Source organism: Xyrauchen texanus, chromosome 10 (assembly GCF_025860055.1).
Source record: "Xyrauchen texanus isolate HMW12.3.18 chromosome 10, RBS_HiC_50CHRs, whole genome shotgun sequence".
In the NCBI taxonomy this organism is placed as follows: domain Eukaryota; kingdom Metazoa; phylum Chordata; class Actinopteri; order Cypriniformes; family Catostomidae; genus Xyrauchen; species Xyrauchen texanus.
Window position 1 is genome coordinate 37,726,085 of NC_068285.1, and position 17,669 is coordinate 37,743,753.

Here is a 17,669-nt window from a genome sequence, read left to right on the forward strand (position 1 = left end):
ATGTCTCTGACGTCACACAATAAGAGTCATATGACTTTCGCGGATGTGGTGTTGTCATGTGTCGGTATTTCACGATTCACAACACCTGTCAAAGAAAAATAAGTAAATAAAGAAACCGTCGTTTCTTTGCTGCACTGTTGTGGAGAACAGCTGCATTGTCCGTTTCAATTTCTTTTATTTGACAGTTTTGTATTGTTCTTTGAATTGCAGTGTTTACATGTGCTCGTGCGGGCTGCACTCCGGTAAATAAATGAGAATTAAAGGAATGTTCCGGGTTCAAAACAAGTTCAGCTCATTCGACAGCATGTGTGGCATAATGTTGATTACCACAAAAATTTATTTTGACAAGTCTCTTCTTAAAAAAAAAAAAAGTTACAGGTTACAGTGAGACTTTTTCAATGAAAGTGAATGTGGCCAATTTTTTGGAGATTTAAAGGCAGAAATGTGTCGTTTCAGGGTTTACAGCGTTACGTCGTCATAATACTGTCGATTGATCTTAACATGTGTTAATTAAACCCGGAATATTCCTTTTAAGGAAGTGGTGCGCTATACTGAACTTAGCGCTCATATTAAAGGAAGGACCCAAGTCATATCTATGGACCAGAGCAGAGTTGCGACAACGGAAGTTCTAAATGCTTGATCGTCACGTGATTCACGTAGACTTCAGATAGTTCCAGGAAGTGCTTTGGCGGATATTTCAAACTGTTAGAGTAGAGTGACAGAACTGCGATTTCTGGTAATTAGTAGTCAATAAATGCATTTATTTTACATATTTATGTAACACACCGACATATGTTTGTAGCATGAGTATGTTGTTTTTTTTTAAAGATCAAATTAGCTAATATTTGAGGATTAGTGTTCGCTTACCGTTATTTGCCTCAACTTATTTCAGGCTAGGGTTTCTGTTGCCTTTTTATGTTACCTCATGTTCATTGTTTTCACTAATCTCATGGTAACTAATGTCATATTTATGACTTTTCAGATAGTACAGACAGGCTGGTGACAGGTGATTTCCAAATGACTATTAGCAGCAGTTACGTAAATTTAGTGAAATGAAGCTTATTGTTTACAATTCTATATATAGTAATATAATTATTTATGTATTATAAATATTATATATCTAATGTATAATTCTTACAATACTTATTCATATACACAATATATTCAGCTTTAAAACAACTTAAGCATACTCGTATATAAACTGCCGTTCAAAAGTAATGAGGCTGAAAATTCAGCTTGGCATCACAGGAGTAAATTACATTTTAAAATACATTAAAATAGAAAACAGTTATTTTAAATTGTAATAATATATTACGATATTACTTTTTTTTTTTTTTTTAAAACGATGGATGAAACTGAATCAAGAGAACAGATTTTACAATTAATAGGGTGTTCGTTACTAACTTTATCCAGCTCCAATCCTTGCCTAATCTGTTGGTTATCCGATAACATCCCTTATCTCCTAATTTAATGAGCAATACTCAACTATAAGGTTTTAATTTACAAGTTATTTTTATTTAGATGTACTGATAATGTACAGAATAAGATAATATTATTCTTTAAACGTCTCACCTTTTAAAAGTGCGTCGCAAACGCTTTGTTCTGCTTCGTCTCTACTGCGCGGCATGTGTTTGCTGCTACTTCCGGGAACTATTGAGAGGCTCCACGAGCCGCCATTGCTGTAAAAAAAAACTCTCTCTCTATATGGCTCTGGACCAGAGGACATTTGAGTAAAATATGCAGATGAAGTGCATTGTTTCCAGATATTGTGCTCCAATTAAACATTACAATGCTAAATATGATGCTGTGTGTTGTGATGTTGCAAACTTCTCCAAAAGACTAGTCTAGTCAAGTCTGCTCTTTAATACATAAGCAGTTTGAAAATTAATTTATTAATGTCCAAACACTTGACTAGTAGAGTATGTTTCACATTTCATGCTTTTGATTATGGAATAACTTTCAATAAATTGAGCTGACGCTACACTTGTTTTATTTATAATGTTTCAAGAAGGCTTATTGACTCATTTGTTTTTGTATAGTAAAACCCCACACTTTCTTTGTACAGATTAACCCACTGATATACAAGGAGCAGTTGCTATGGGTCGGTGGTGGAGCTGGTCAGGTGAACACCTATCGGATCCTTCTGCTCACATTCACATTAAAAGGCAGTCTACTGGTGTTCTCTGAAGCCAGGAAGCAGTCCTCCAGTGACATTGGGGCAAAGTTTATCACACTGAGATGCTCCACAGACAAAGGTGGACCACCCACTTTAACCATCTCATTGGTATCTGAAATGCCAATATTAAGATTCCTGTATCATAAACACGTGGATTGGTTGTGGTTTAAGTGAAATCTCTTCCTATTCTATCTCAGGGGTCACCTGGTCACCAAAATCATACATATTGGATGGGTTGAATCTGGGTTCGGTTGTTGTGGATGAGTCTGGTGCAGTGATACTCATCTACTCAGCTTCCACGATTACCAGTGTAACCCCTCCAGTACCAGGCTGGTGGAGAATGTGGATGATGGGCTCACCTGGAGCGCCCCACGAAACCTCTCCATCGAGCTGGGGGTGAAGAGCTTTGCTCCTGCACCAGGCTTCGGTATACAGATGTGAATTACCATTTTCATTAAGAACACAAAAGCATGACCTCTTTTTGTCAAACGTTTATGAGATAGTTTTGGCTTTTTATTTTTCTTGGTTATGTAACTGACAAATAAAACAGACCATTTTAAACAACGGATAAGCATTGTATTTTATAGACACTTTATACTATTATACGTATACTAACTATAATATTAATATTCTAATTTCTTGTATTAATTATTAATATATTATTATGTTTGTTTATGTGCAATTTAATAAAGTGCATGCATGATGTTTCAGTGTTCGCAGAAATGTTATCCTCCTAATGTTGGCCGTTTGGGGGGGTGTGGTCACAGTTCCATTGCTGGTGATGGAGTCTTCTGCATCCTGAGTGATGACAACTGTAAATCTTGGAGATATGGAGCTGCTCTGTCTGAAGAGCATCCCTTACAACCAGAATAAACAAGCTCTGGACTTCAACCCAGATGAGTATCAGGTAATAGCTAGAAAACGTCTCAATATTTGTCAGGTTTAACAATCCCCCGTGCCACGTTAAACGCTCGCTTTGAGCCGTTGAAATCTAATTAGGTCACTTGTAGTAGCGTTCTGGTCCATCCTGAAGGTGTTTTGTGGCAATGGTCACATTTTAAGCATCTTTTTACATTGGCCTGTAATATATGTGGACACATTAGCTGTCATCTTTTGTTTATCTAAGAGGTTTGTCTTCACATGGTAGAAAATTGCAGTCATATAAACAGTCACAAGAGCCTCCAGCACATCGGGGATTGTAACATCATGTCAGAGTTGCATGTCATGTTATTGTTTTTTTTTTTTTTTATGGATGGCCAAATTACTATAAATAAACATTAAATTAATTATTAAATAACAAAATAAATCTATAAATGCCCCTTGTATTTCATTTTGCATCCAATTTCATTTTAAAGAAGAAAAATCATTTTAAAAGGTGCCGATAAGTGTTAACCTGAAATATGAAAAGCCACAAAGCTCATTGTTCAATGAAAAATAATGGCAAAATGAAAATTGATGCAAACTAGTGCTATACAATGGACATATATACATGTATGTATTGATTAATGTTTAAGTTATTGATTTTAAAGCTTTTTTCATTTAAAAAATGTGTTAACAGAGCTGAGACTACTACCGTACACTCTTTTGGGTAGATAAAATCAAATAAATTGAATGAGAGGCATTACAATTCGGTGGAAATCTGCAGAGTTACGCAGACAAAGATTACATGTGAAAAACTGTTTTTCTTTGCAAGTGACCAAAACTGTAGACTCCCCATTTTGGCTCCATTTTTATCTCTCATGGCATTCTTTTCTATCTGCCATAACTCAGCCAGTGGAATTGCAGGATGGAAGCATAGTCACGAATGTACACAACCAGAGCAACTACCACTGCCGCTGTCTAATAGTAGTGCAGGGTCTGGATTGTGGAGAGTCTCTGCCCGTGGAGGAGTTAGTGTTTGACAAAACACTGGTGGACCCTGCAGAATCAAGGAGTAATGTATTTCACCAATTCAGCCAATGCTCAACAGAGTGAGGAACAGTGAAAGTCTTAAATCCTCATTTAAGTTTCTTAAGTGTCTCAACTCTTTTACAGGGTCTTTCACTGATGGAATGGCATGGGAAAAGGAGGCGGTTCAGATCTGGTCAGGGCCAAGTGGTTATTCCTCTATAACATCATTCAAAGGGGATTCTACTGAAGACAAGAAATAGATATATGTCATTTATGAAAAGGGCCATAAAGAATACTTTGAGACTCCTTTGCTAAAATCCATCTGTATGGAGGCAAATAGCATACAGGATGTAGAGCTAAGATAAAGGGACATTTTGGCCTTTTAAAATGGAGCCATGGTTTCAGTCTGATCCGAAATCATTTAAAAAAGGTTTCCAATAATTTTGGATTTCTGACTGGTCAGACCAATGCACAATGTCTAAGGTCTAAATTAGAGAATTAATCATGACATACACTACTCCAAAAAGAATCAGAAATCCAGGTTTAGAGTGATACTAATATAATTTTGATACAATTATGATTGTATTCACTTGTCTCACACACTGCACAAATCTTACTAGAATAGAAGTGTCTTGACAATATTCATGTTTTTAATTAAAATATTCATCTGTTTCCTGCAGTTTGACAGCTGCACCTTCAATTGCACATGGGTTTCTTGAGGCTTTTAAACAGCTCAGGTGCTGTTTCTCTTGTTGATCTTTTTACTTGTTCTTTTAAATTATTTTATGTGGTGTACAGTAATGCAGCTGAATCTAATGTTCATATTAGAAGATAAAGTTGCTTGATATGCATAATAATGATGCATTGTTAGAAAATAAAGTTTTCTATGTCTTGAATTGCAATAACCTCATGGTACTGTATTTCTGTATTTATCCTGGTTTTGGTTAAATTGAAAGAGCCCTCTATTACTGACATAAACTGGAAGACACAAGGACTTGCGACAAGTCCTAAAAATATATGTTTTAAGTCTTAAGTGTATTTGTATGTGATTAGGGTTAAATGGTTTACCAAATCTGCTTTACAGAAAAAAAAAAACATGGTCCTTTTATGTGGATAGAAGCTTTGTGTTTAGATGCCAAGCATTTATTGTAATAACAGTCTACTGACAGTGACTTTTAAATATGTACGCTTGTCCTGAAAGCCTCCACACTTGATACTCATTCATTTGCATTTTCACTTGATTAGTTGAATTACACAGACACATTATTCAGTAAATTTGTATTTAAGTAGGTAAATACAGAATTATGATATTATTTTGTCTGGTACATTGGCAAGTATACCATGAAGCACAACTGTTGCTTCAGTCACCAGTGGAAATTATAAGATGGAACAAGAACAGGGTAAAAAATTATAATAAAGATAGCTTCAAGCAGTAATACCGGAGCCAAGCACACCAACAGCATGTAAAGTATCACTGATTATGACTTTAAGAAAAGTAGCCTAAAAAACAGGTAGAGTTGCTCAAATGTAAAAGCAATCTATTATAACTTCGGCCAGTAGGTGGCGCTGTCACCAAATGTATATAGTGAGGTCAGGGTGTGGTCATTATGACACAGTTTCATGAAAATAGGTAAAGTATTTCAGAGATAAAGTCTGAGATGCTTATTGGCGATATGACATCAAATTAGTTTGTTGTGATATTCGATCGAAAAGTTTTTTATCATTTTTTGTTGTGAATGTACCTAGATGATACACAAACAATTTTGTGCGAATTGGACATACAGACTAGGAGGAGTTTAAAAAAGTAGGTTTTCAATTAGTTACAAAATGCAGACATAAAGTATGACTTACCATGGCAAATTTGGTATCAGAGTATGTAAGGAAACCGGCCTTATAATTTGAGGCCAAACTTCATATAAGTAATAAAAATAGCCATTTTTCCATACCTTCTGACCACTAGGTGGCACTCTGGAGAAATACTGCAGGTATCCTCAGGGCATGCTTGTGATGAAATGTAATAATCTCAGCATCATAATGACAAAGGAATTTCAAACTAAGCCAAAATTAAGTGGCAGGTTTGTGAAAACTATTACACCTAACAACACCTTTGTCTGTGAAAATTTCAAGGGCAAAATCAAACATTCTTTCTTGCTGTCTTATTGCAGCCAAGTAATTTGCTGGGCCACGATTTAATGTGTGCTTTGGGCATCACTTTAATAGCAGTGGTAGTTGTGGCTAGGAAGGGAACTGAGGGCCCACTGAAAAACATGATGATAAAATATAAAAATGAACACACTGTTATATGCTTATGAATGGCAATTGAAAATGCACAGCTGGCAGTGAGGTTTTGGAATTGGCATACACACATATGAGGCAGGAAAGAACTGATTTTATTGAAGGTGATGCATTATCACTGTACTGCATTTGTGTCAGAAGGACCAAATGAGCATGGTTGGTTTGGAAAACCTGTACAAAAGCATTGGCTGAAAACAGATTGGTTGTTTTGGAATGAAGAGTGCAGTTGCCAAGTATCACAGAAGAGACACGATATCGGGGATCCAATGCCAGACCACATATTTCATTGTCAAAACTGGGATTTTGTGCCTTGCCTAACATCTCCAATGCGCGTTCCAATTTATCTGGTTAAAAAGATTTGTGATGTTGGCCAGCCAGTAGTATAGAGATTTGTACAAGATCTAAAAGCTGTGAAATGTGCCAAACCTACAAACTATATTGGTACAAGTACCTGCTACCAGCAGATGGTATTCCATTGTTGATTCATTAAATGCTTTTTTCAGCATTCCAGTTGATAAAGGTTCACAATACTGGTTTGCTTTTTCATTTGAGGGAAAAACATACACATGAACCCGATTGGCTCAAGGGTACTGTGAAAGAACAGCAATATATAATGCAGCATTGAAAGAAACCTTTGACTGCATCAAATTAAAAGGAGGAAGTGCAATATGTAGGCAATTTGATAATTTGCTGTACTGTCTTAAACCCAGTTACCCATCTTCCTACAGCTGATGATGAAGAACAACATGACTGTCTAGCTGTAATAACTTCTATTTGTTCCCCTAGGCCAAAGTTGAGGACCAGCGAAAGTGTCTGTATGTCTGTACAATCTGTCCTCTGCACTTCATTAACAGTCTGGTTTGGTTCAGCTAGGAAATCAGACATCAGAAGACTACAAAGGACAGTTCGGAGTGCTGAGGGTTGCCCCCTGCCCTCCCTTCAAGACTGTACACTTGAAGTGAGGAAAAGGGCTGAAAAATCACTCTGGACCCCACTCACCCTGCCCACTACCTTTCGGAACTTTTGCCTTCTGGCCGGCGCTACAGAGCACTGAGCCTCAGAACCATCAGGCATGAGGACAGTTTTTTCCACACATTATAGCAACCATGTGACTCTACCCTCCCTAGCAACCGGTTACTTAGGAGACCTGGCTGGATTCACTCAGCAGGCCCTGGATTGGAACTCGTGACTCCAGGGGTGGTAGACAGCGTCTTTACTCGCTAAGATACTCAGGCCCCCCATAAGTATTGATGGTGTCTTGCCATTTCTCCACATTTGATGAATTCCACATTTTGTAAAGTCTAGAGAAACAGACTGCATTATTTATGTTTCTATTGCCAAATTCATATAGTATAAATAACATCAATCATTAAAATGGAAGGGCTACAAATGAACATTAAAAATCCACAAAACACTCTGCTAATAAACCGGCAGGGAAATTGTATTTTCTGTTTAACTAAATTTGATGTTTCAGACACTTGTTGCAGAAGAGAACATTTAAGTATAAGGTCCATGGGCCATTTGCAGACACCGCTGTCGTCTGTCTTTCAAACATAAACTTTGCAAGTATCCGTAGCCTATTGTCACCTGGTACACCGACTCGGCTGTTTTCCTATTTATGTCTCTATAAATGCTCAAAGAAATGTTATACAGCTCAGGAAATTCAGCAACAGCTAATTTATTCTTCTCCATTATGTGTATGATGAATAAAAACGAATTGTCGTTTTATTTGTTGTGAGGTCGTGAGCCCCTGCACACGTTACGATTCAGTTTATCTGATGATCGTATGCGTACACGACTTAACAGATACAATAGGTGCTACGCACTTTCAGTGCTTGGTCCCTAAATACTGTAAACAATTAATAACTATAAATACTGAGAGTAGACGTAAGACTATTGCAAATAAAAAGTAACAAGAAGTGACAGATTCAAACCAGATAATTATGATGGTGATTATTAATATTTGGCTAATAATAATAATGGATATTATCATTTAAATTCAGTGCATTTAATCAGTAATCAGGTATTATTAGGCTATTTTATAACATACTGTATATTAAGAGTTTGTTTGGTTTACTCTGGCCTTTAGTATGTTTTAGATCAGACATGGGCAACATATGGCCCGCGGGCTGGATCAGGCCCTCCACATGGTTTAATGTGGCCTGTGGCTCATTTATCGTAAAATAGTTTTTTTTTTTCATTGGATATTTCAGTTAACTTGCATTGGGACCTAACGCATCTCCACAAGTGTTTAACATACTCAGGGTTGCCAGATAAGAGACGCAACACCCGCAGTTTGAGATTTATACTTGCGCCAATTGGAAATATTCCGCCTAATGTTATACTTATTTTGGGGAATCTGGCAACCATGCACACGAGTGTGCGCTTTCTATCTCTCGCTTTCCCCTTTGAACAAATTTAGTGATCTGTAGTGCAATATTCTGCTCAAGGAAAAGTGTTATATGGCCATTTTGTGTCCATTATTGAGGCTGCTTGTGATGTTTGGTGCTACTTTGCAGGTAAACCTTCTCAGTGATTAAATTAAATATAAAAGTAGATCTCGGCATCATTGACATGCGAGCAAAAGTAATCCAGAGACGAATATGTAAATGTATTTTTTATTTGTGCAATTTAGAAATGTGGAAGTCCCTTAGCACCTATATGTTAATGTAACTCTTGCAGTAAACACTTCGAATATTCATGCAGTTGTGTTTTTCAGTAGTGTGCTGGAAGTCAAAACATCGAGGAGAAACACATCATGACACTTTTAGCATGTAAACGGTTAATGTTTTAGAAAAAAAATAAGTAAACTAGCCCGCTTTGCGGCAGACATTAAAAGTTAGATAAATTGTTTTATTTATTTATTTATTAAAACAGGCCGCTGATGTAGAGATTGTTGAAATGTTAAATTGAACAGGGAAGTAGAGATGGTAAAATAAATGTATAAACTCAGCCTTTTCAGTTTTTTAATGCCTGATAGAAAAGTATCTATCTTTGTAGAGCAATACAATACTTTAGGCAATTGCAGAATAGTCCCATTAGTCACAGATACGTGTCAGAAAATTGAGTACACAAATATTTCTGGGCTTAAAAGATACAAAAACCAAATCAATGCAGAACATTGCATCTCAAAAGGAATACAATGTGGCCCCCCTATACTTACAGCCCGATGTGGCCCCTTTACCAAAATAGTTGCCCACCCCTGTTTTAGACTGTCAGTGATCTTACGTGAATGCCGCCCACACCCTTCCTGTACAAATACCAAAATACTGCAAACTGAACCGGTCGGTAGAACGAGTTATGATGTATTTTGTTCTTTGGCTGCTTTACTGACTCCGTATGACATGTTGGCTTGAAATAGACAGCATGCCAAATCACTGTAGGCTACTCAGTTGGTCTGTGCATATGATCACTTCAGGTGTTCCGGTTATGGATCGTCTTTTGCGCATTTTGCTTCTGCCGGTCCTGTGTTCGCTTGCGCACTGTGAACAGGTAGACTACTTATCATTTTAGTTATTTTGATAATAATTGAACCTTAAACGAAGCTTAAGCTTAAGTTGCTCTTAACTTAATCTTAAGGTATCAAACTCTATTTGATATTTGCGTTTACTTGAACTTTTGTTGGATGTGCTTTATTCATTTTATTTGCTTAAGGATGTGCCAGTGCTTATAAGGAAGCTTAAGAATGTGTTAAAGTCAAGTTTTAATGTAGGCTAAGTGTAGTGTAAAGGCAGCCATACAAAAAAAAGTCTGAAATTATCTAAGTTACATTGGAGCAGTTCCTGAAAATTTTTGAAAACTGTGGAGTCATATTTGTTTTAAAATAAAAACGATTTTTAAAGAAAAAGTGGGGGCCATAATGCTTAAATAGATAGTTCACCCAAAAATGAAAATTCTCTCCTGATTTACTCACCCTCAAGTTATTCCAGATGTGTATGACTTTCTATCTTCTGCAGTTCACAAATGAAGATTTTTAGATGAATATTTCAGCTCTGTTGGTCCATATTATGCAAGTAAACAGTGACCAACATTGTGAAGCTCCAAAATACACATACAGCATAAATGTAATCCATATGACTCCAGTGGTTAAATCCATGTGTTCAGACATGATATGATAGGTCTGGGTGAGAAACCTTTTTACATTTTTAAGTCATTTTTTATCATAAATTCTCCTCCCTGCCAGTAAGGGGCGATATGCATGAAGACTGTGAATCACCAAAAACACAAGTACAATTGGAAAGTGAATGTGAAGTGGCGATTGACTGAGAAGGGAGGAGAATTTATAGTAAAACATTTTTCTTTCAATATTCACTTGTTTCTCACCCAGACCTATCATATCGCTTCAGAAGATATGTATTTTACAACCAGAGTCATCTGAAGTACTTTTGTGTTGCCCTTGTGTGGCTTTTGGAGCTTCAACATTTTTGGCACCCATTCACTTAAATTGTACGGACCTAGAGAGCATAAATATTCTTCTAAATATCTTTGTTTGTATTCACCAGATGAAAGAAAAATTTTTGTGTGAACTATCCCTTTAAGTGTTGTAGATATTTGCCAAGCAATGTGATTTCTAAGGCCTTCTGAGGTTTTGCACATTGCTTTGCAGTTGCTGAGGTGTTCTAAAGGGTTGCTACGGCATTGCTAGGCGGGTTATTTTCATCACCTTTCAGGCCCATAGTAGTTTTAATCATTCCCTTTCAGGTGGTCATAATGAGCCCTCCTTTCTTTCTGGGCCCTAGGGCAACTGCCTACCCTGCACTGCCAAAATATTAACTTTTTTACACAAGAACGTGTTGGGTCTAAACAGCCCCTTAGAACAGTCCTTGCTGCCTTACAAGCACTGTAATTATTTCCATAAATAGCTCTGACCTGTCTTGTTTTATGACTTTCCTTATTAAATGTACCTAGATCAAACCTGCTATTGCTGATGAGCAGTATCTCTGGGTTGGTGGTCAAACTGGGGAAGTTCACACCTACCGGATCCCTCTACTCACCTTCACCCCTCAAGGAAGTCTGCTGGCTTTTGTAGAAGCCCGGAAGATGTCTTTCAAAGATATTGGAGCCAAGTTCATAGCCTTGAGACGTTCCACAGATCGAGGTGTGTCAGACTTCATTCGACTCTTGGTTTTCTTAACTGAAAGACAATAAAGGTTCTGTTTTTCTCTCTCATTTCCGTCTCAAACCATCACTTCCTTTTTCATTTCCTCACACATTATCTCAGGGGTCACCTGGTCACCCACCTCATTCATAGTGGATGATGGTTCTCTAACAGATGGGTTAAATCTGGGTTCGGTTGTTGTAGATGAGGCGACTGGTGCAGTGATACTCATATACTCTCTTTGCTTCCACCATTACCACTGCAAACCCTCCAGTACCATGCTGGTGGAGAGTCTGGATGATGGGCTCACCTGGAGTGCCCCAAGAAACCTTAACCCTCAGCTGGGGCTCAAGAGCTTTGCTCCTGGACCGGGCTTCGGTATACAGGTGTTGTTCTTAATTCCCTACTTCCATTTCCACTTTCATTTTCCTCACACCTTACATAGTCTTGTCAAAAAGTGTGGTCCAAAATGCAGCCTATTCTGAGCAAGAACAACCCACCTAGGTTTAGAAAGCTCAGTAACACCTAATATGATTAATTGCACTTAAAGTAATGTTCCAGGTTCAATACAAGTTGAGCTCAATCTACAGAATTTGTGGCATAATATTGATTACCACAAATTAAGTTAGACTCATCTGTCCTTTTCTTTAAAAAAGCAAAAACTGAGGTTCCAGTGAGGCACTTACAATGAAAGTAAATGAGGCCAATTTTTGGAGGGTTTAAAGGCAGAAATGTGAAGCTTATAATTTTATAAAAGAAATTTCATTCATTGTTCTGTTAAAATTGTGTATTATTTGAGCTGTAAAGTTGTTTAAATTGTAATTTTTACAGTTATTTTAGGGTTTGTTGACATTACATCATTATGGCAATGGGAGTGGTGGTGGCGTAGTGGGCTAAAGCACATAACTGGTAATCAGAAGGTTGCTGGTTCGATCCCCACAGCCACCACCATTGTCTCCTTGAGCAAGGCACTTAACTCCAGGTTGCTCCGGGGGGATTGTCCCTGTAATATGTGCACTGTAAGTCGCGTTGGATAAAAGCGTCTGCCAAATGCATAAATGTAAATGGCAACAAAGTTGAAAAATTGGCTATAACTTTACACAGAAAAGGCTAGGAAGTGTTTTTACACAATAAAATCATGTTTACACACATGTTGCTGCACTTTTGAAAAAGTGAGTATTTTAATGTTCAAAAATTGGCACCCATTCACTTGCATTGTAAGTGCCTCACTGTAACAAAGATTTATGTTTTTTTTAAGAAAAGGAGGAACGAGTCAATATACATTTTTGTGGTAATCAATATTATGCCTGTTGACTGAGCTTAACTTGTATTGAATCCAGAATATTCCTTTAATCACTGAAAACTAAGCAATTATTATTATAATTTTTTTGTGATTTCACAGCTCTAATAAACAAAACAGAATATACAATTCTGCTTGTGGATAGTTCGTCTTATTTTTAATCTTCTGATTCTTCAAGCTCTTTGACTCTTCTTTCGATTTAATGGTACTGACAGAAGCGTCATCCACCTGCTGTTGGGCGTTTGGTGGTGTGTGGCCATGGCACCCTTGCTGGAGATGGAGTGTTCTGTATCCTGAGTGATGATCATGGAAAAACGTGGCGATATGGAGCTGAATTAAAGAGTATCCCATATAACCAGCCCAAAAAGAACCTTGATTTTGACCCAGATGAGTGTCAGGTTGGAAGATGATATGCTTTTCACTTTAAAGCTTCCATTTTCAGAATAATTTATGGTTTATAGAAATCTGGATCTCAACATGCAAACTAATGCTGTGAATCAGATTCATTTTGCAAACCTTAAAACTTCTGTTCTGTCTTTTGTCAAAGCCAGTGGAGTTGGATGATGGCAGCATTGTTGTGAATGTGCGCAACAATAAGAACTATCACTGCCGCTGTCGGATGATTGCGCGCAGTCTGGATGGAGGCGAGTCTCTGCCCATGGGGGAGCTGGTGTTTGATCAGACTCTGGTGGACCCTGCGGTCGCAGCTGGAGCTTTACAGAAAGAAGGAGTGCTTTACTTCACTAACCCAGCCAACTCTCATAGCAGTGAGGATGATATTATAAGAATTTCTTTAGAGATGGGCTGTGGTGAAAAGTAATGGACTAAACTAGTTACTGTACTTGAATATATTAACTCCGTGGTTCTCGACCCTGCAACTTATCAGCTGATTAGTGCTCCATAAACTCAGTGAGAGATAAGCATGTATAAGTGTCATTTCTGTTTTCTCAGGAGTTGACCTCACCCTTCGCTGGTCTTTGAATCGTGGTAAATCATGGGTGAAAGATACACTGAAGATCTGGGCCGGGCCAAGTGGATACTCCTGTTTGACAGCACTTAAAGGCAATGGAAGTGACGATCACAAGTACATCTATATCATCTTTGAGAAAGGTCAAACAGACTACTTTGAGACCATCTCTTTTGTGAAAGTTGACCTGTACAGCGAACAGTGAAGAAAGTCACTGAGTCCAAGAAGCTACATGATGATGAAAAGGCTTTTTGTTTTAAATTTTGAAACCTGTTTTCAGTCAAACCATTTTTAATCTATGAGATCTTATATGTGCAAAAGTGACTGGGCATTAATTTCAGGATCTGTAGAATCAATTGCCTTTATAGTTCATGTGGTGATACAGTAACATGTAAGATGTGTTATGAAACTCACAACATACTTTCCTTCTAGTTTTTAATTACATTTTTCATTTCACTTTAAAAAGTGGCTTACAGTGCATTCAAAGTATAAATTTTATCAGTATGTTTGTTCCTTGGGAATCCAAAACACCACCTTTCATTGCTTATGATTCCCTACCATTAGATTTGTTTTTCAATCACTTCAGACTCTGTAGTATTAGACTTTGACTTATTAGCATGTTTAAAGATGGAATATTGAAAGTTTGTTCAGCAAAGGATCAAGTTGTAATTAGATAAGACAAACATTGGTCCTCCGACAACTGTATAATAAACTAATTAATGACAGCAAAGCAAAAGCTGTATTTACTTCAGGACTCTACTTTGTGGATTCAGAGTATTTCCTTAAAGGAAGTGTTCATCCAAATATGATCAAAATGTAAGTCTTTTTTTTACCCTTAAAACATTCACATTAACATCTGAAAGTCACATGTAGTGCCTGTTTTGTTTCACTTTCACATTTGAAAGTGAAAGTTGAGTGGAGATTTAGGGTAAAAAGGACTTAAATATTGTTCTGTTTCTCACCCACATCTATTATATTTCTTCTGAAGATATGGATTAAACCACTGAAGTCGTATGGATTACTTTGTTTCCTTTATGTGATTTTTGGAGCTACAAAGTTCTGGCCACCATTCACTTGCATTGTATGGACCAACAGAGCTGAAATATTATTCTAAAATCTTCATTTATGTTCTGCTGAAGAAATAAAGTCAAACACATCGGGGATGGTATGAGGGTGAGAAAATAATGAGAGAATTTTCATTTTTGGGTGAAATATCCCTTTAAGTAGTTTATTAGTGAATTACAGGTGCCTGGGTGCCTTTTACCCCAAGTGTGGGAGCCTTTTACCAGGTGTGGGGTAAAAGGCCCCCTCACCACCTTTTTTTAAATTAATTTTATACAAAAACAACCTTCTGTTGTGTGATGTTGCTTCATCAATGTTCACTTCAAATAAATGTATTTTTTTAATTTATAGAAGATAGTATTTCGTAGTTCATCAAACCTCTGTTTCCTCTTTAGAGTGTGGTACATGTCATAAGCACTAACAACATCACTTCATAAAGTCTGGCAACAGATAGTACACCCTTGGTATCACTTTCTAGTAACTGCCTGGTAATGCTAGACTCACTTAATGTTATAGCCTACGTTTTTGACAATTATGATGCTTTATTAAGCGTTAAAATGAGTCTCAGTGTACTGCTATTGTGTTGAATTCAGCCAATGGGAAATATTGTATTTTTATTTTATTTTTGGCTATGCAGTAAAAAGAAAGCAGGTCAGGGTCCCTGGGTTCCTCTGGAATTACAGTGCAAGCTACTGCCCACTGCTTAGCTCCAACACCACGAGCGGAATGCATTTGATATGTCTAGCATTTTTGGTCATGTATTAATTCACATAGTTCAATTTGTGTTATTTCAGCGTTTTGATAACTTTGACACTACTTTTCTAAAGTGTGGAATTTAGTCCTATAAAATGATTATGCCTCATTATTATGGGATTAAGAACAGAGCCCATCTGCATACATAGTTCTCCTGGGATATAAGTGGCAGATCAATATAAGCCTCAGAGAAAGATTTCCACATGAAATCATTATTTAAAATCCCAGTAAAATGTGTTAGGGTGCAACGGGGCTTAAGGCTCCACAGGGTAAAAAGCTCCATTGATTTTATTTTCTCCCAAAACACTAAATAGCATCAAAAACTACCATAGCACTTTTCTAAATACCTGTTTCAATATGCACAACAAAATCTTCCTGTTCCATGAGATCATTGTGTGTAATGTCTTAAGGTCTCTACACGATATCGCTTTAAACCCCATGTGAGGGGTAAAAGCTCCCTCACCACCTTTTTTAAACACTGAATTTTAATCAAAACAACATTCTGTTGTTATTTTTTCACACAAATGATGTTGCTTATTATTTTTTTACCTTGATACATTTTGTGACTAGAACAAAAGCAGAATTTCCTTGAGGGAAAATTCTGAAAGTTATTGTGTTCATTATTATTATATGAGTGAATATCCAAAAACAATCCAGTTTAATCCTACAGATTGCAGGAAGTGTGCAGAAGATAAAACCATAGACAGAGATGAAAGGGTCCTGTTAAAATAAAAAGTGAAACAATTCTACATTGTCAAATAGACACTGCACTCTGCTGCCATCTATTGACACAAATGAGAATGTCACAGGTGAATATTTTCTGAGTAAGTTGTCAGATCAGTTCAGTACATCTGATTTGGTTATCAGATTGGATGTCTAATGAATTATTTGCAAGTACTGGTCAGTCAGCTTTCTTGTTATTCTTTGGTCCTAAAAGCACAGTCATGCCCCATTTGGCAAGTTTAGTGTCTGTGTTTGGATTAGTTTGGGTTAGTCTGAAGCATGCCTTATGTATACCTACATATACTTTATATAAATGTTAAAATTTGTGTCTTTGATGTTTGCACGTATTTGGAAAGTTTAATGTATAATCATCTGAACCTAACAAGCGTTTCAAATTAGTAAACCCTGTTTAATTGTACAAATAACAAATGAACATAACTTTATTTGACTGTCTATTTTCCATAATAAGATGATATGCCCTACTGATTTCTTATAAAAGATGCCATTCGGGAATTGAAGACCCAGATAAAGGTTGTATTAAAACTTGTACCATGTTCATAATGGCTTCCACTCTTCATGTTCCCATACAAAATTTTCAGCAGCAGTCTTCATGTAACACCTTTTTTCCAGTACATCTAACATCAAAATATTTGACACATTTTGCGTGTCACACCTCTAACCTAACATCGTTCATGGTTATTATGACCATTGGACTTTCTGGATTTAGATCTCAATTAGCTCAAATTATACCATTAAATGTTTAGATAAAATAAGCAAATCTATTGTTAGACAGTAAAATTGTAAGTAGATATGTCATGCATTAGGAGCAACTGCTGCCATCTTCTGGAAAACAAACAAACAAACAATACAAAAATATGACATTTTCATAGAAATTACAAGTATTACCTCTAGGTGGCCTCAGTGTTCCACATATTGTTGCTTGATCTCTGTAATGCAATGCTGTAGATTAATTTCAATACGTTATCACAAGTTATGTATTGGATATACTGTATATTTAGACATGATAAAATACTATTTTTTGTCAAAGTTTAGCTATTTTCGATAAACTACTTGGAATCAGTTCAGCTCTTTGTGTGTGTGTGTGTGTGTGTGTGTGTGTGTGTGTGTGTGCAAATCGTTTAGGTGCCCCTGCATATTGACCTGTGCTTCCAGCATGGATGAAAGTGACTCGTTCTGAATACAACTAATTTTTGAAGAGAAGCTATTATCTAGTTACACCCCGTGAAAGCATTGTCCTCTCAGGTCAATTTTTTTTTTCTGTAAGTAGAACTCAATCATTAAGCAAAGGGGCGTGCGTTAAATAATGCAAATGAGATTTATTGTAACATTTATCATCTGATTGGCCGAGAGGCCTGTTCGGAACGCCATATGTTAATTAGCCACG

General features: G+C 36.9%; 1 protein-coding gene and 1 pseudogene across 1 annotated transcript; both read left to right on the top strand.

Moving 5' to 3' along the window:
* Nucleotides 1-4,406, top strand: LOC127650114 (sialidase-1-like; annotated as a pseudogene).
* Nucleotides 4,407-9,649: 5,243 nt separating this feature from the next.
* Nucleotides 9,650-15,125, top strand: LOC127650881 (sialidase-1-like). Its single transcript, XM_052136518.1, has 6 exons — nt 9,650-9,853; nt 11,270-11,459; nt 11,583-11,845; nt 12,975-13,157; nt 13,307-13,526; nt 13,711-15,125. Exons 1-6 carry the CDS (start codon nt 9,701-9,703, stop codon nt 13,929-13,931), a joined length of 1,230 nt encoding a protein of 409 aa, XP_051992478.1. The 5' UTR covers nt 9,650-9,700; the 3' UTR covers nt 13,932-15,125.
* The last annotated feature ends 2,544 nt before the right edge of the window (nt 15,126-17,669 follow it).

Bases quoted from the DNA above. Each gene is read 5' to 3' on its own strand.
- LOC127650881 (XM_052136518.1), top strand. From the start codon at position 9,701: ATGACATGTTGGCTTGAAATAGACAGCATGCCAAATCACTGTAGGCTA. The intron at 11,846-12,974 runs GTGTTGTTCTTA...TGGTACTGACAG, and splicing joins GACCGGGCTTCGGTATACAG to AAGCGTCATCCACCTGCTGT. The intron at 13,158-13,306 runs GTTGGAAGATGA...CTTTTGTCAAAG, and splicing joins TTGACCCAGATGAGTGTCAG to CCAGTGGAGTTGGATGATGG.